At 38.7% G+C, this 18,411-nt stretch overlaps 1 protein-coding gene across 11 annotated transcripts in view; it reads right to left on the reverse strand.

Moving 5' to 3' along the window:
* Positions 1–18,411, reverse strand: part of LOC134354971 (CMP-N-acetylneuraminate-beta-1,4-galactoside alpha-2,3-sialyltransferase-like) — a 568,489-nt gene that overhangs the window by 345,728 nt on the left and 204,350 nt on the right. For 10 of the 11 annotated variants that reach the window (XR_010019938.1, XR_010019940.1, XR_010019939.1 and 7 more), the window contains one exon: positions 15,599–15,746. Coding sequence is in view for 8 of the 11 variants with exons in the window: in XM_063064549.1 (XP_062920619.1) it covers positions 15,599–15,716 (118 nt within the window). In the remaining 3 variants the exon portion in view is untranslated. Of the gene's footprint in view, positions 1–15,598; positions 15,747–17,822; positions 17,836–18,411 lie in introns of those variants that run through there. The other variant, XM_063064547.1, reaches the window with a different exon arrangement.

Here is an 18,411-nt window from a genome sequence, read left to right on the forward strand (position 1 = left end):
TTTCTCCTTACATCAGTGACACAGCAATGGAAAGTGCAAGCAGCTTCAACCTCTTGGAGTGCACATCACACACCACCTCTGGTCTCAGAACACATCCCACACAATCAAGAAAGCTCGTCAACACATCTACTTCCTGAGAAGATTGCAGAGAGCAGGACTTTGCACATCCATATTCACGCCATTCTACAGATGCACAGTAGAGAGCATCTTAACAAGCTGTACCACTGTTTGGTTCACAAACTGTACTGCAGCAAACAGGAAGACCCTACAACGGGTAGTCAAAACAGCCCAACGCATCCCCAGCACCAGCCTTCCTACCATCAATGATATAGAAAGGTGCCAGGAAAGGGCCAGTAACATCGTGAAGGATTCCACACACCCTGCTCATGGCCTGTTTGTCCAGGGACTTCCGCCTGCGGCTCGATGGAGTAATACATAAATTTTGTTGCTGCCTTTAAGTCCTCCTTTTCCGCAGTTTAAACCTTGAATTTTTAACTTCTATCTCTTGGATCTTTGAGGGAAATAGTTGTCATTATGTCATATCCTTTAAGAAGTGGAAAGCAGCTTTTTGAATCCAGCAATGGGAAGGGAAAAACTTTGAAAGAAAAATTGGAAGATATGCCTGTCTGGGCTGAACGTTTGGAACGTGCGTTGATGGCTCTCAGCAACAAAATAGACAATAACACTTCTGAGTTGAAGTCGTTCCGACAGAGTTTTCAGAGTATTATTTCCTTGAATACTGAGTTTAAAGAATCAAAACGTCAGATTGTGGATATTTCAACCCGCTTGGGACAGGCTCAACGTAAAATGGTCAATTTAGAGGCAAAGTCTCGTCAGAATAATATTCGAATTATCGGACTGAAGGAAGGCTCTGAGAGTGGGAATTTATTGGACTATTTTGCCAATTTGTTTCAATCTTTGTTTCCGGATATTCTACCTCAGCCTCCCGATATTGAAAGAGCTCATAGAATTTCCATATTGAATTTTCAGATCTCAGGTAAAACTCGGCCAATCTTGGTCAATTTTCTTTGCTTTAAGGTTAAAGACCAAATCATAAAATATGCAAGGAAACAGAGAGTTTTAAAATTGAATGGTTCCAAGATCCATTTTTACAAAGACTATCCACAGGAAATTATGGAACAGCGGATCAAATTTGTCCCAGCGATGAAAAGTGCTCATGCAAAGGGACTTTTTCCATCGCTTTGCTACCGTGCTAGATTTAAATTATTTACTAAAGAATCTACACCTCATGTGTTTTCGGATCCCTAAGCGGCACTGGACTTTGTTAACTCTATCGTGGAGTCAGCTGACGCATGAAGGATATTTGGGTTGCTGAATAATTTTCTGTAAGAAAACAGGCTTTGAAGATTTTTAATATGCTGAAGATTTTCTTTGATCAATGAACTATTTAAAGAAGAAGTGAACTTCTTGGTTTGACTAATGAATAACTTTTTTGAAGTCTGTTTGGTATATGGAGTGAACTAACACAGTGGACAGATTATTAACTGGTTTGATTATATGCTTCTTTTTTCCTTTTCTTTTATTAATTAAGTGTGGGCACGTGGCCAAGTGGTTAAGGCATTGGACTAGCGACCTGAAGGTCGTGAGTAGAGCCCCAGCCGAGTCAACGTGTTGTGTCCTTGAGCAAGGCATTTAATCACACATTGCTCTGCGACGACACTGGTGCCAAGCTGTATGGGTCCTAATGCCCTTCCCTTGGACAACATTGGTTTGTGGAGAGGGGAGACTTGCAGCATGGGCAACTGCTGGTCTTCCATAACAACCTTGCCCAGGCCTGCGCCCTGGAGAGTGAAGACTTTCCAGGCACAGATCCATGTTCTTGCAAGACTAACTGATGCCTTTACTTTACTTTATTAATTAAGTGAAAGCTTTCATAGTTTATATAGGCTCTTTCTTGTATAGTGAGGAGTGTTTAGAATAGATAATTAGCTTTAGCTTATTTTATTAAAAAAGTTGGGTAGTAAGCTAAAGGAATAATGGTGCCTTTTTCTTGTTAGAGATTGTATTGTTTAGGTTTAATAGCATTGTTTTGACGCTTTTGGAGACTGTTTTTGCATTCCCTAGTTTATTTTCAATGATTAACTATAAACATCTTTCTTCTGCTTCTCTGCTGGGTTTTCTTGTCTTAGGGTCATGTGATTTCTTTGTAAGGGAGGGGAATTGGGAGAAAAAATTTAAATCACTATATTGAGCCGCAGGCAGAGTTCTGCTTTTTCTTTTCTCCTTGGGGTGGCATTCTGGCTTTTTCCTTCCTTTTGCCGGATTTCTACCTTTTGGGATGGTGGGAGGTTTTGGGGTATTTTTGCATTTTGGGGTTTATTACAGGATTTTTTTCAGGTTTTTCCCCATTATGGAGCTCCAGAGCATGCGTGTTTTCTATATGGTTATACTCATCAACGCCATCTTTGATTAGCCCACAATGGTATGCGTGTATTTTTGTGTTTAAAACAATATTCTATAGTTATTAAACAAATAAACATTATTAGTTGGAATGTATGTGGCTGGAATCACCCTATTAAGCAAAAGAAGACTTTTTAAATTATTAATCGATTCCAGCCCGATATAATTTTTGTTCAATGGGCGATCAAAATAGATTTTTTAAAACGTGGCAGGGCCTTCAATATCATGCTACTTCTCAAAATAAAACAAAGGGAGTATGTATTTTTATTAAATCTAATATTTTATTTATCCAAGAAGATATCGTGTCAGATATCAATGGTAGATTTTTAATTATTAAAGGACCAATTTGTAATAGAAAAATTGTCCTGGTTAATCTATATGGACCTAATGTACAAACGTTGTAGATGATCCTTCTTTCTTTAAAAATGTATTTGGTTTATTACCAGACTTAAATGAATATATGCTGCTGATGGGAGGTGACTTCAACTGTTGTTTAAACCCTTTGATTGACAAGAGTTCAACCACTCAGCAGCTTCCGAGTTGTTCAGCATCACTTATTAATTCCTTTTTAATTGATTATGGCTTGATAGAAATCTGGAGAAATCTACATCCTAATGATAGAGATTATTCTTTTTATTCATTCTTTGTATTCATTCTTTTATTCTTTTTATTTGTGAATTGACTACTTTATAGCTGATTTCCGATTTTTGTCCAAAGTCCAGAAATGTGAATATGATGCTATTGCTGTCTCGGATCATGCACCCTTAAGCTTAACTTTTGAATTGAATGATGTTAGTAATGTAAACTTGCCTTGGCGTTTTCCAGAAAACTTATTACAAAGTTTGGACTTTGTCAAATTTATGGAGATACAAATAAAAGATTTTTTTCTTTTTAATAATACGGGAGATGGGTCGAAATTGATTATATGGGATACATTTAAAGCGTATTTGTGAGGCCAGATAATCTCCTATTTGGCTAAGCTTAAGAAACAGACAAAAATAGAGTTAGATAGGATTTCAAAACAAATTAAAGACTTGGATAACACTTATGCAGTTTCTCCTAATGTTGATTTATTTAAACAAAGGGTTGAACTTCAATCACAGTATAATTTATTATTAACTTATTCTATTGAAAGAAATTTGTTTAAATTAAAAAGTCAATTTTATGTGTTTGGAGATAAAAGTAATAAGCTATTAGCATCCCAACTAAAAGCAGTTACAGCTAAAAGACAAAATTTAAAAATTCATAAGGGATATGGTAGTTTAGCTTGTAATTATGAAGATATTAATAAAATTTTTCAAGGCTATTACAGTGAACGCTATAAATCTCAGTTTCCAGCTGATCCCTCTAAAATGAATGCCTTTTTACAAAAGATTGATTTTCCTAGACTATCTGTTTAAGATCAACAAATTCTCGATACTCCTTTTATTGAAAGAGAAATTCAGAAAGCTATTTTTTCCAATGCAATCTGGTAAAGCTCCTGGACTGGATGGGTTTTCAGTAGGATTTTAGAAAAAAATTTGAAAATTTGCTTACTGTACTCCTTATACGTTGGAAATGCTTAAGGATTCTTCTTTGTTAGGAGAGTTACCTTCTACATTTTATGAAGCTTCTAATTCTTTAATTCTTAAGAAAGATAAAGACCCTACGGATTGTGCTTCATATAGACCTATCTCATTATTAAATATAGATGCCAAATTTCTTTCAAAAATAATGGCTAATTGGTTGGAGAATATACTAGCTAAAATTATTTCTCAGGACCAAACAGGTTTTATAAAAGGCCATTATTCATTTTCTAACACTCGGAGACTGCTAAATGTAATATATTCATCCCTCTCGAAAACTCCCCAATGTGTTGTTTCTATTGATGCTGAAAAGCCATTTGATAGAGTTGAATGGAAATATTTATTTAATGTTTTAGGGAAATTTAGCTTTGGTACTAATTTTAATAAGTGGATTAGAATGATATATAAAAGTCCTATTGTCACTGTGATTACTAATAACTGGAGATCCCCTTTTTTCAACTTTCGCAGGGTACGAGACAAGGACGACCGTTAAGTCCTTTGTTATTTAATTTGGTGCTGGAACCTTTGGCTATTGCACTTCATGAAGCTAAGGATAATCAAGGAATTTCCATAAATGGGACTATTCAAAAGATTTCCCTTTATGCTGATGATCTCTAGTTTATATTTCGAATCCTGAAGAATCTATTCCTAATTTATTGAAATTACTAAATGAATTTGGGAAGTTTTCAGGATATAAATTAAACCTGCATAAAAGTTAATTATTTCCTTTAAATGATTCTGCTTTTATATATGATGATATTCCTTTTAAAGTTACGGATTCTTTTAAATATTTAGGTATTATCATCACTAAAAATTATGGAGACCTTTATAGAGCTAATTTAGTTCCCTTAGTGGATTGTATGAAGCAATTATTTTCTAAATGGAATCCTCTTGCACTTTCGTTAGTTGGTCGAATTCATGCAGTTAAAATGATGATCTTACCAAAATTTTTAATATTTATTTCAAAATATTCCTAACTTTTTAACTAAGAAGTTTTTTGATCAGGTTGATTCTATTATTTCATCTTTTGTTTGGAATAATAAAAGACCAAGAATTGGAAAGTGTCACTTATAAAAATTAAAAAAGGGTGGAGGTCTTGCTTTGCCTAATTTAAGAATGTATTATTGGGCGGTTAATATACGCTATGCGTGTTCTTGGTTATATTGGACCGATAAAAATGAACGACCACCATGGGTTGATCTGGAATTGAAAGCTGTGAAACAATTTTACTTGTTCCTTATTAGGAGCTTCTTTACCTGTACAATTAGCCAAAATTTCTACTTTAAATATAAATCCTATGATTAAGCAGTCATTACGAATTTGGTACCAGTTTCATAAGTTTTTTAATCTTAAAAAGTTTAACCTTTTTAGTTCAATTTATCAAAACTATTTATTTAAACTTTCATTTAGTGATCCAACCTTCTCTCTTTGGCGGAATAAAGGAATTTATTCCTTTATGGATCTGTTTCAAGAAGGCCGATTGTGTCCTTTGAGAAAATAGTGACTAAATACTCTCTTTCACACCACACTTCTGGCAATATCTTCAGGTCAGACATTTTTTACAAGAATATTTAAGTAATTTTCCATATATTCAAGATTCTGACCTGTTAGACATTATTTTAAAAATGAACCCTTTAGTGAAAGGTTTTATTGGGAAAATTTATAATTTACTGTTACAACAGGATAATTATTCTTTATTTAAGATTAAGCAAGATTGGGAAAGAGAGTTTAACATGATCTTGATAACAGAGGATTGGTTGCGAATTTTGAAGTTGGTTAACTCTTCTTCAATTTGTGCCAGTCATTCTTTAATTCAGTTTTAAATTGTACATCATTATTATTTGACAAAGGAGAGACTGTCTAAAATATTTCCTATTGTTAATAGTCAGTGTGATAGATGTAAAGCTGAGATAGCTACATTGACACATATGTTTTGGTCGTGTTCTGTATTGAAACAGTTTTGGAAATCTATGTTTTCTACAATTTCTAAAGCTTTAAAAATTAATTTACAACCTAATAAATTGACAGTTTTGTTTGGTATAAATCCTAAATATATTCATGCTATTTCTATATCAGATCAACATGTAATTGCAATTGTTACATTATTGGCTAGAAGGGCTATCTTATTAAAATGGAAAGATGCTTCTGCTCCCACTTTGATACAATGGTTCTCTCAGGTGATGCTATGTCTTAGTTTGGAAAAAATTAGAAGCCTAACTTTTGATCCTTGATTTGACTTTGAGAAAAGGTGGGGCTCTTTTGCCTGTTACTATCATTTGACTAGAGTTAATTAAGATGGCCCCTTTCTGATTCTTGGGTAAATGGATTTGGTTGGCAGATTGATGTCTTTTTTTTATGGAAGCTTGTATGGCGTATAGCTCCAGGTTTGTGCTCCAAATGGGTTTTTTTCCTCTTTTTTTGTTAGCTGGGGTTTTTTTTAGTTAGTAGGGGTTCTCTTTTCCTTCTTTCTTTTTTCCAAAAAAAAGCTTTAACATTTTGTTTTTTTATTATTATTATTATTATTATTGATATATTGTTTAGCTTGGTTAATAGTTTGACTCTTATTATACATATTGATATATTGACTTGATTATTTCAATGTTTTTTTTTGTTGTCGATTTTCAATAATAATTAATAAAAAGATTTTTAAATGACTGTTTGTCCGACTCCCATCAGTATTCATTCCAGGACCAGCAGACACAAAAGCAGTTACTTTACTTACTCCAGGCAAGAAGATTGATCAACACCTCCGCCCAATACTTTATTATTTTCTGTCAGTCGCCTTATGTACAGCCCAGCGTCATTGTATGGACATACTATCAATGTATATAAGCAATCTTATGTTTTTGTATATATTGTATTTTTTTATTATTGTGTTCATTTTTTTTTGTGCTGCATCAGATCCAGAGTAACAATTATTTTGTTCTCCTTTACACTTGGGTACAGGAAATGACAATAAAAAAATCTTGAAACTTCTGCCTTCCTCTAGCTATGCTAAACAAACAGATCATACACATTAAAATTTTTAACATGGGCCTTCGCTCCACAAAAATCAGTTAGACTTCTCAGGAAGAATTCCATCTGAAACAGATCTCAAACTCCAGCTAACACCTGCTTCAGCATGCAAGGCACACTGGATTCCAAAAGTATGATTTTGCACAGAGTCAAACATGTCCTTCCTGCAGTTTGAAGTTACTAGACACTGTGCCTGTATTTGTAATACACAAAGAAATTGATACCAATCTTCTGCTCTTTGCAAGGTAATGTCATATTAAGTTGATTCTCTTTCAAATAAGTCTTTGGAAATGAGATAGTAAAAGATAAAGGACCAAAGTAAAGTTTGTATTATTTTTGTTACGTCAACAATAACCAATCGGTTTTGGTGCGTGTAGCTGAAGTCAGACTCACACACAATTCTTGTGAAACCCCTTTCTTCTTAGGCATCTCAGGAAACACGGGTTGCTAGACCCTCACTAACAGCCACTGGATTCCACAGTGATAAACCCACCTTTCTCCAGCTTTGTGTGTCTAGGGTGTATACAACTTTGGTCCCGCCAAATCGGTGAGGTTGGGATGTCTCACTCACCCAGACCCTGTCTGTGTGAATGTTGTGTGATTTACTCCCCCCAGCAAGAAATAACAGATCGTACACAGCATACAATTTATAAAGTATATTTAAGAATGTTAATTTAAGCAAGCAGTTATTAAGTGAAAGAAAGAAACAGAAACAAGAAGGGTCCATTACTCTTAAGCAGTCAAATGTGTACTTCGTTGGAACTCATCTTGAACTTGTCCATCACTCACGCACTGGACCCTCGGTCTGCGTGAAAGCACACACCACCTTCTGAACGTTGGTCGGAATCCATCTCGACCAAACAGGTCTCCCATGGGAGTACTGGTTCTTCCTTCTTGAAGGCATTCATCTGCAAAGAGCATCAACAGGGACAGCATCCTCAGCCTTCTTTTCCGGCTGTCTCCTTCCAGCTCCCACCAGCAAGACCTTCAACCCAGCACCCTCCAGAACCTTCTCCCAATTCCACTATCCAGATTGGCTGACAGCACATTCTCAAGTTGAATAACAAGCCTCCTGTCTAAACTCAAACCCAAACAAGCTGAAAGCAGAACAGACTGCTCTTACAGAACTCTTGAAATGAAATACCTACAGCATAGCAGTAAAAATCTTAACCAGGGTGTTGCACTCTCCCCTCACCAAAAATAGTCATGTCCTCATGACTTTGAAACATATCAACCCATCATTAATAACATAATTTTCAAAGGAATTCCATGACGTCAGGACCTCCAAATCATTTGTGAATAGTAGTGACAATCTCACCAGGGGGATAGGTGCAATACTCTGTTCCCTCAGTGCATCATAGGCCAGCATACCAATGGGCTTCCTGACTCTGTGATCTCCTTAACCCATCTTCAACTCCTCCAACTTCAACCACCTCTTGTGACCCTCCCTGTCTGTCACTCGTGTCTTCTGGCAGCTCAGGCCCCCCTACTCCATGACTGAATTTAACTTCCATCAATGTATGTTGGTGCAGCCAAACATCCTCAGCCTCCGTTGGTGCTAACCAGCAAGACCTCTCTCGGAAAGGGATATCCTTAGATGCTTCAGTAGTGTAGCAAGTACTCCTGAAGTAACCAACGCCAGCCTCGTCAGTTGAAAATGGATCTTGGTGTCCCAACATCTTCTCAGTTTAGTTTCTTTCTCATTTTGGGCTGGACATTCTGGCAATTTTGGGGGTTTCTGTCTGCTCCTGGACATACAGAACAGGTTTAACCTGGGTGCACCACACACTTCCTCTTTTCTGCTCAGCATCCTGCTTAGGAGGAACTTACCCCTTCTCAAAACATAGGATAAGGTGTTCAAAAAGTCCTCTCCATTCATCTCCTTGCCTGCTCCCAGGAGCTTTCTCACAACAGAAGCATTTGTTCCCACAAGCATGGAAGCTCCACTCTTTTCAAACAGATTTGGGCAGACCAACAATGGTGTGTTAATAGTCTCAGTTACTCCAACATCTGCTTCCGAAAACTCCAACTGCAACAACAAGTAACCATCGTAGGGGTACTCATCAGTACTAAGCCCCTGAATCTCGAGTACTGAGTGGCGTCAATGGTAAATGCATCAAATATGGGTTGTAAAAGGATCAACAAAGCAATGTAGCTTGAGAACACAAGTCACGTATGAGTCTAGCATAAACACCTTCAATCAGTATGGATACATCAGAGCTTGGTCCCACTAAGTGTTCAGGAATAGTGTTTTCTTTAGTACGTCCCTTGATACACTGATAGGAACATACCCTCTCCGAAATGTCAGCCCACTCCTTTACTGGGTCCCTCTGTAGTTTTACCTCTTTTAGTCTCTGTTTGATCAACTGCTGATTTAATTTCCAAAGATTTTCCTGTCATTCACACTCCTGCTTGAAATGTCCATCTTCTCCACAGTTGTAACAGAAAATACCGGTCACTTCTTTAGTCAAGGGACCCCATTCAGCAGCAGTTCTCTGCTTTGTACATCCCATCAGTGGGTCCAGTTTCCTATTGGCTTTGTCATGCTTGGTGACAATGCCTGCCAATATCAACCAGAATAAATCAGTTCTAAAATCTTGCACGAAATCCTGTAAAATACCCCTGCCTGTTGGACATCAGGGATCACTCCAGCAACAGCGTGTACTACCGAGGACTGTGCCCTGAGGCCTCCCGCTCCTCCATCGCATGTTCCTCCTCTCTGAGTAACTTGGTAAAAGATGGAAGAGGGCACATCTTGTGGGTCATTCGAAGATGTAGAGCAATCACATCATGTGACAGTGCACCCTTCACAATTTGCTCCATCCTCAAGCAATTTTTCTCAGACAGTTGAATGCCCCCTTTGTGGCACAAACAGTGCAGCAGCTTCTCCAACCTGAGAATGTAGCAGACAACTTCTTTCCTTCCTCCCGAAATGTGTGCCTAAATCTCATCCTAAGACTGGCTGCACCCCCAGCACTATCAAATGCATCTTCCTGAGCTTGCAGATAATTAGCCGATGTGGCTAATGGAATTTCTACCTTGAGGAACCTCACTATAACAACTGGTGGCCCCTTTAAGCTCTCTACCAGTCTCAGTTTTTTCATATTATCCGAGCTCTGCCATTCACCCAATAACTGAGGTGTCTGTGAAGCCCAAGCCTCGTATTCTTCTTCCCCATCAGGTGTGTGCTTGACCCCAGAGAACACTCCTAGCCTACAGTAATTTTGGCTCTCCGCAGGTATAGTTCTGCATTTATCAACGAGTGAGGTAACAGACAAAATTAGCTCAGAATTTAAATCAGCAGTTGAAGGACAATTCCTTCCCCTCACTCCACAGAAACAACAGCAACTTTTCTTTAAAGTCTCCGCCCTCAGCTATGGGAAACTCAACTTCCCATTCGGCACCCTTCCCTACACTCCCCACTTCTCAGAAAGTATGGACGGCCCATGGCCCCACCTCTCCCGGACCCCAATAATAACAGGCAGATCCACTGCCATTACATCAGCGCACATCCTTAAACGTACAACCCACTTGATCAACGTTCAGGGCAATCACACAGCATCCAACGACAACAATCCATGATGATAACCCCACAATGAAACCCCTTTCCCTTCGGCCGTCTCTGGAAACCTGGTTCATTAGACCTTCGTTAACAGCCACTGGATTCCGTGATGATGAACTCATCTTTCTCCGACTTCATGCATCTAAAAAGTATACAACTTTGGTCCCACCAAATCTGTGAGGGTGGGATGTCTCGCCCACCCAAACCCCTGTTTGTGTGAATATTGTGTGATTTCCTGCCCCTGGCAAGAAATAACAGATTGTACACAGCACACAATTTATAAAGTATATCTAAGAAAGTTAATTTAAGCAAACAGTTATTAAACGAAAGAAAAAAAACAAGAACAGCCCATTACTCTAAAGCAGTCAAATGTGCACTTAAGTTGGAGCTCATCTTGAACTTGTCCGTTGCTCACGTGCTGGACCCTTGGTCTACGTGAAAGCACACACCACCTTCCAAACACCACTCGTAATCCATCGCGAATAAACAGGTCTCCCACATGAGTATTGGTTCTTCCTTCTTGAAGCCATTCATCTGCACAAAGCACCTTGTGCAACAAGGACAGCATCCTCAGCCATCTTTTCCAGCCGTCTCCTTCCAGCTCCCACCAACAAGACCTTCAACACAGCAAGAACCCAGAACCTTCTCCCAATTCCACTAAACATACATCAAAGTTGCTGGTGAACGCTGCAGGCCAGGCAGCATCTATAGGAAGAGGCGCAGTCGACGTTTCAGGCCGAGACCCTTCGTCAGGACCTGACGAAGGGTCTCGGCCTGAAACGTCGACTGCGCCTCTTCCTATAGATGCTGCCTAGCCTGCTGCGTTCACCAGCAACTTTGATGTATGTTGCTTGAATTTCCAGCATCTGCAGAATTCCTGTTGTTCCCAATTCCACTATCCTGATTGGCTTACAGCACATTTCCAAGTTGAATAACAAGCCTCTTGTCTAAACTCAAACCCAAACAAGCTGAAAGCAGAACAGACTGTTCTTCTGGACTGCTAAAATGAAATACCCACAGCATAGCAATAAAAATCTTAACCAAGGCATTACACTTGTTTTGCAATATATTTGATCTGTAGGTGCAGAAAAGTAGAAAGTGAACAGACAGCAAGTTGAGATTTTAAAACTGCAAGTCTAAGTGAATTGGGAGATAACTTGTCTAAACAGGAACAAAGAAAGAAGGATGAAGAGAAAGGGAAGAGATATGTGGAGAACAACTTGAGAAAGAAGTGATCAAAGACTATGGAAATAACAAAACCACGTGAGGTAGGTTGGGGAAGTTTGCACGAAGACGAATAATGATCATGATAAATTAAGATGAACATGGGATCTTAGAAACATAGAAAACCTACAGCACAATACAGGCCCTTCGGCCCAATATACTTAATTTAGAAATTACCTAGGGTTACCCATAGCCCTCTGTTTTCCTAAGCTCCATGTACCTATTCAAGAATCTCTTAAAAGAGCCTCTTGTATCCACCTCCACCACTGTTGCTGGCAGCCCATTCCACGCACTCACCATTCTCTGCATTAAAAAGAAACTTACCCCTGACATCTCCTCTGTACCTACTTCCAATCACCTTAGAACTGTGCCCTCTCATTTTAGGCATTTCAGCCCTGGGGAAAAATTCTCTGACTATCCACTTGATCAATACCTCTCATCATCTCATACACCTCTATCAGGTCACCTCTCATCCTCTGTCGTTCCAAGGAGAAAAGGCCAAGTTCACTCAACCTATTCCCATAAAACATGCTCCCCAATCCAGGAAACATCCTTGTAAATCTCCTCTGCACCCTTTCTATAGTTTCCACATCCTTCCTGTAGTGAGGTGACCAAAACTGAGCACAGTACTCCAAGTGAGGTCTGACCACGGTCCTATATAGCTGTAACATTACCTCTCGGCTCTTGAACTCAATCCCAAAGTTGATGAAGGCCAGTACACCGTATGCCTTCTTAACTGCAGAGTCAACCTGCACTGTAGCTTTGAGTATCTTATGGACTCAGACCCCAAGATCCCTCTGATCCTCCACACTCTCAACAGTCTTACCATTAATACTATATTCTGCCAACATATTTGACCTACTAAAGTGAACTACCTCACACTTATCTCGGTTGAACTCCAACTGCCATTTCTCAACCCTGTTTAGCATCCTATCGATGTCCCGCTGAGAATACGGGACTTTTGCTGGTTGGCTGCCATTACTAGGGGTGTCGGTGCTGGGATCGCTTCTTTTCACGTTATATGTCAATGATCTGGCTGATAGAATTGATGGTTTTGTAGCTAGGTTTGTAGACAAAGATAGGTGGAGGGGCAGGTAGTGTTGAGGAAGCAGAAAGACAGATAGATTGAGAGAATGGGCAAAGAAGTGGCAGATGGAATACAATGTAGTGAAGTATATGATCATGAACTTTGGTAGAAGGAATAAAGGCATAGCAAATTCAGAAATCAGAGGTGCAAAGGGAGCCCTCATGCAGGATTCCCTAAAGGTTAACTTGCAGGTTGAGTCAATGATAAAGAAGGCAAATACAACAGCATTCATTTTAAGAGAAATAGAATATAAAAACAAGAATTTAATGCGGAGGCTTTATAAGGAAATGGTTGGGCCACAGCTGGATTATTGTGCAAAACACATAAAAAATGCTGGTGAATGTAGCAGGCCAGGCGGTATCTATAGGAAGAGGTACAGTCGATGTTTCCGGCCGAGACCCTTCGTCCTGACAAAGAGTCTCAGCCCAAAACGTCAACTGTACCTCTTCCTATAGATGCTGCCTGGCCTGCTGCATTCACCAACACTTTTTATGTGTGTTGCTTGAAATTCCAGCATCTGCAGATTTCCTCGTGCTTGGATTATTGTGAGCAGCTTTTGGTCCCTCATTTAGGGAAGGATGTGCTCACATTGGAGGGCTCAGAGGAATTTCGCAAGAATGATTCTGGGAATGAAAGGGTTAATGTATGAGGAACACTTGATAGCTCCGGGACTGTACTCACTGGAGCTCAGAGGAATGAGGGGGATCTCATTTAAACATATTGAATATTGAAAGGCCTAGATAGAGGGGACGTGACGAGGATGTTTCCTATAGTGGGGGAATCTTGGACCAGATGGCACAACTTCACAATACAAGGACATCTCTTTAGAACAGAAATGAGGAGGAATTGCTTTAACTAGAGGTGGCGAATCCGTGCAATTCACTGTCACCGATAGCTGTAGAGGACAAGTCATTGGTAAAGGTGTCAAAGGATATTGGGAGATGACAGGAGAAAGGGGTTGAGAGGCATAATAAATCAGCCGAATGCAATGGCAAAGCAGTCTCAAAGGGCTGAACAGCCTAAATCTGCTCCTACATTTTGTGCTCACGGTCTAAAACTAGAAGGCACAGATAAAAGAGGAGAGATTTAGGAGACAACAGAGGGAACTCCTTTAGTGGTGAATACCTGGAATGAACTGCCAGAGGAAGTGGTTGAGACAGGTACAATGTCAACATTTAACAGTCACTTGGATAGGTACATGGAGGGATATGGACTGAACAGAAGGATGCTGTGGTCAGCAAGGACCAGTTCAGCCTTAGGACCTGTTTCTGTGCAGAATTACTCTACAACACATCGTAAAGTCAGTTAAAGAGGATGGATTACATTTAAATCAATATGTGCCTTAATTAAATTCTGGCAACATCACAGATTTACATCAAGGAGACACAAGAGATTGCAGATGCTGAAATTAGGAGCAACAATCAAACTAGAGGAACTCAGCAGGTCAAGCAGCCCATTCAGTTCCTTCAACAAATTCTGGGCAAAACTATCTAAATATTTTTAATAGAATTTCAGGACACTCATGTCGCTAACAACAGTTGGAGGTCATTATCACAGAAACCACAATAAAATGCAACATACTTCTACCAGTATATTATTTGTAGAAAGAGGAGAATTACAGAAACAATCCTATGAAATAGCACACTTTCCAACTAAACTACCTGACTGTGTCAAAGAGAAGGCAAAATTCCTGCTTAAAAATGAATCACTTTTACACCAAGAGAGAAGAGGAATTTACAGTAAAATTATAAACTAATTAATCATGCTAATTGTAAACTGCAGGAAAGCTAAAATATGATGGCTGTTTTTAAATAGCACGCTCATGGAACATCTCACGAAGTCTGAATAAAAAAAAAGGATACATCTGGAGAAGGCCAGTTTTCTGAATAGCTCAGACTTAATTTCAAGGATAGAAAAGAAAATTCTTTGTGCAATTCCAATCACAAACAAGAGAAAATATGCAAATACTGGAAATCTAAGCAACACACTCAAAATGCTGGAGGAACTCAGCAGGCCAGGCATCATCTATGGAAAAGAGTGCAGTCAATGTTTCAGGTCAAGACTGTCCTGCTGAAGGGTTTCAGCCCAAAACGTTGACTGTACTCTTCCCTCCATAGATGCTGCCTAGCCTGCTGAGTTCCTCCAGCATTTTGTGTGTGTTGCTCTGTGCAATTCTCAAAAGTTTGTGCAATTTATGTCCTAGTCAACTATCTACAAAACTGAAAATCATGGACATGCATAGCTTGCTCAGTGAGAGGATCACAACTTGTTTCTAAATTAAATTTAAGAGCTGGTTCAAATAAGTTTGTGTGCAATTTAACAAACATCTTCACTAATCTTTCTCTCCTCTGCTCATATTCAGACAACTGTTAGGACCTGTTGTAATAAAATATTATTAAAATGAAATGACAAAATTGAGAAGACAATTCAATTAAAAACAGCATGATTATGTTCCTCCTTATTCACAAGACAGTTTCAATCCATACTTGTTATGGCTGAACTACATAATGTGTTACAATTTTGCACTGAAGCGCAGATCAAAAATTTTAGAAAATCAAAGACCAGCATTTGCTTCCTTTTAACATGTACAGTCATAAAATCTATATTAAACCAAGTGGTAAAGAATCTCACAAATGAATCTTAATTAGTATGTTAATTAGAACCTTGATCTCAATATCAGAAAACTATTTAAAGTATATTGAAATGAACATGTCGATGACTCACGTAGTTCCTGGCCCCATCCATGCATGTGTAACTTCCCAGCAGAATAATAGAGAAATCCGAGCACCAACATCAGACAAACAGCCAGCAACAAATTGCGAAAAGATCCCAGAAAACTCATCTTCACATTATTCCTACAATTTTACAGCACCTATTTGGAAGAAACAAAATTATTAGATTTGTGAAGATTGAGGGTAAAACACAAAATCACCTACAGACTACTTTACGAAAATAGCTACATTCATAAAAAATACTTGTGGGAAGTAACTGGAAAGAAAGGAACTACAGTCCATTCATAAGTCCTTCAGAGTAAAGTACCACATCACGAGCTTTCAAGTTCTTGATTACATCAACTCACAAGTACAAGACATAAGAATAGTACAAGACATAATAATAATTCTATTATTAATTTTAAAATTAATAGTAGAAATACTGCTTTTGTAGAACAATCAATTGCTATCCAGTATTAGAATAGACTTCTGATACTCTGATCTTAAGATCATATAATTATTTCCGGAGAGCCTTCTCGTTTCCACTTGGTGAGTATGGTCTAGTGCAGAATGCATGGTTTTTGGTAAAAGAGGTTTTTGATAATAACATATCAAGTAATCCCAGCATCTTCTGAGCCAGCAATAATTTATTTTGTAATTGCTGATTGACAAGTCTGTGCACAGCAAATCTGCTGGACATTTCTGACATCCTGTAGGGCTCTGGGTCAACAGACCAAAAAAAAGGCTGTATGATGCATTTTACATTATTTATAAAATATCACTATCTGTTAACTTGACTCATCACTTTCCACATAAAACTAAAGTAACATAAAATCAGATAGCCATGCATATGCATCCTTCATACTTACCATAACCTCAGGTCATAAAATCAGATTGGCGAGTGTGAACAATTCTATACTATCAATAATTGCCACTAATGTCTAAGTATGTCCCAGAATACAGGATATTAACACCAATCATTTTTGGACAATGTTACAAGGAAAGTCCTCTACTAGGAGAAAGGAGAAAGAGCTCACCTATGTCAACCGATATACATTCCATTCACTACTTTGTTACAATCCCAGACAGTAAAATAACTAATGCAGTATTTTTTAAAAAATAAGTGTCATTAATCAGACTTACAATGGAGGCAAGTATGAGAAGGAGCAGAATGGAACTTATTGCAAGAAGGATACCAATGAATATAATACTAAAACGGGAAACATTTCTTTAACAAAGGCTTGCACATTGAACTCACTGCAATAAGTAGCAGCACAAAAGCAGCCGCTTGCAGTGCTGCAGCTACCAGACAGTCACGTTTGATTATGACCACATGGGTTTTACCAGCAGCTTTTTCCAGTTTGCTCCTGTATCCTGAGTATTTGCTAGTTTACAGGCTCCTGTTATTACCTGTAGTGTCAGTAGGAAAGAGGAAAATCAGGGGGAGTATGATGTTGAAGGATTTTCTCTGAAAGCTGGCATAGATGTGATGGGACAATGGGTTCCTTGTCATAAGAATATAAATGAAATAGGAATACCTCACAGAACACAACCATTCAATGCAACTAGTGTCTCCCTCACATGAATGCTTGTGTTGGGCACGTGGCCAAGTGGTTAAGGCGCTCGTCTAGTGATCAGAAGGTCGCTAGTTCAAGCCCCAGCTGTGGTAGCATGTTTGTGTCCTTGAGCAAGGCACTTAACCACACATTGCTCTAGTGTCTGTGCGAGGGGTGGCGCCCCACACAGACTTCCAATCTGCGCCCTGTAAGGGCATGAAAATGCCCGACGCAGGCCTCTCACGGTCTGAGTCGACATTCCCTCCCCGCTCCCCTCCCTCACATGAATAGCTGGCTTTTCCTCTCTAAGGAATCTTCAGTAACGTAAGACATGACATTGGTATTAAGTAATGCAAATTTTGAGGTTCATTGTTCAAACAATTCAGGTAAAATACATAGCAAGGTTCACAGAGAAAGAGATTGAGGCCAAGCTCTAAAAGGGGTGAAATTTAGCAAAGTTCAAAGTTCAAATTAAATTTATTATTAAAGTACATATGTGTCACTATGTACAACCCTGAGATTCATTTTCTTGTGGGCATCCACAGCAAATAAAAGAAACACAACAGAGTTAATGAAATACCGCACCCAGCAGCACAGACAAAGGACAAGCTCAGACGAAGCAGAGGATGATGCAAGATAAACAAGAATTAAAGGATGAGAGATTTTTTTAAAAGACAGTACCAAAGGCTCAGAAATGGAGGCAGCTAAAAATCTGGCAGGGAGTTTCACTTCAAATTCTTGACTTCGAAATATTCTGTAATTCCAAAGCTTGTTCCTGCAATTAAAGATATTGCAGTCATGTGTGTTTAGACATAATCTCAGAACGGTGTATTAGTATGAACAGTTTTACCTGAGTGAGGCATGTCTCTTCCCCCTCCAGTATCTTTACATGATCAGATTGCTTGTCCAAAACCAAGAACTAAACAACCAGAAATTTTCATCCACCATGTACAAGGAAGACCAATCCACCATCTTTAACACTTCGCACAAATTCTGTACCCTGGAAGTTCCATTATATGTTCACTGTCTGAAAATGAACCAACCTGCTCACAACTTTCTTGTCATTCCCATTTCTGAGTGTAATTTTGGATATCCTATCACATTGCTTCAGACTACATATTCCCATCACCCTCATCATCACCCTTACTCTCTCTTTTACTGTCCTCAACCCTACATGATTATTTACTGACTTTAATGCTTCACTCCATTAACCTGAAGTCAACGAAAAAAATCTGCTGCCCATGCCTCACCAAATTGCATTGAATCACTT

This window comes from Mobula hypostoma, chromosome 12, assembly GCF_963921235.1.
Source record: "Mobula hypostoma chromosome 12, sMobHyp1.1, whole genome shotgun sequence".
NCBI lineage: Eukaryota > Metazoa > Chordata > Chondrichthyes > Myliobatiformes > Myliobatidae > Mobula > Mobula hypostoma.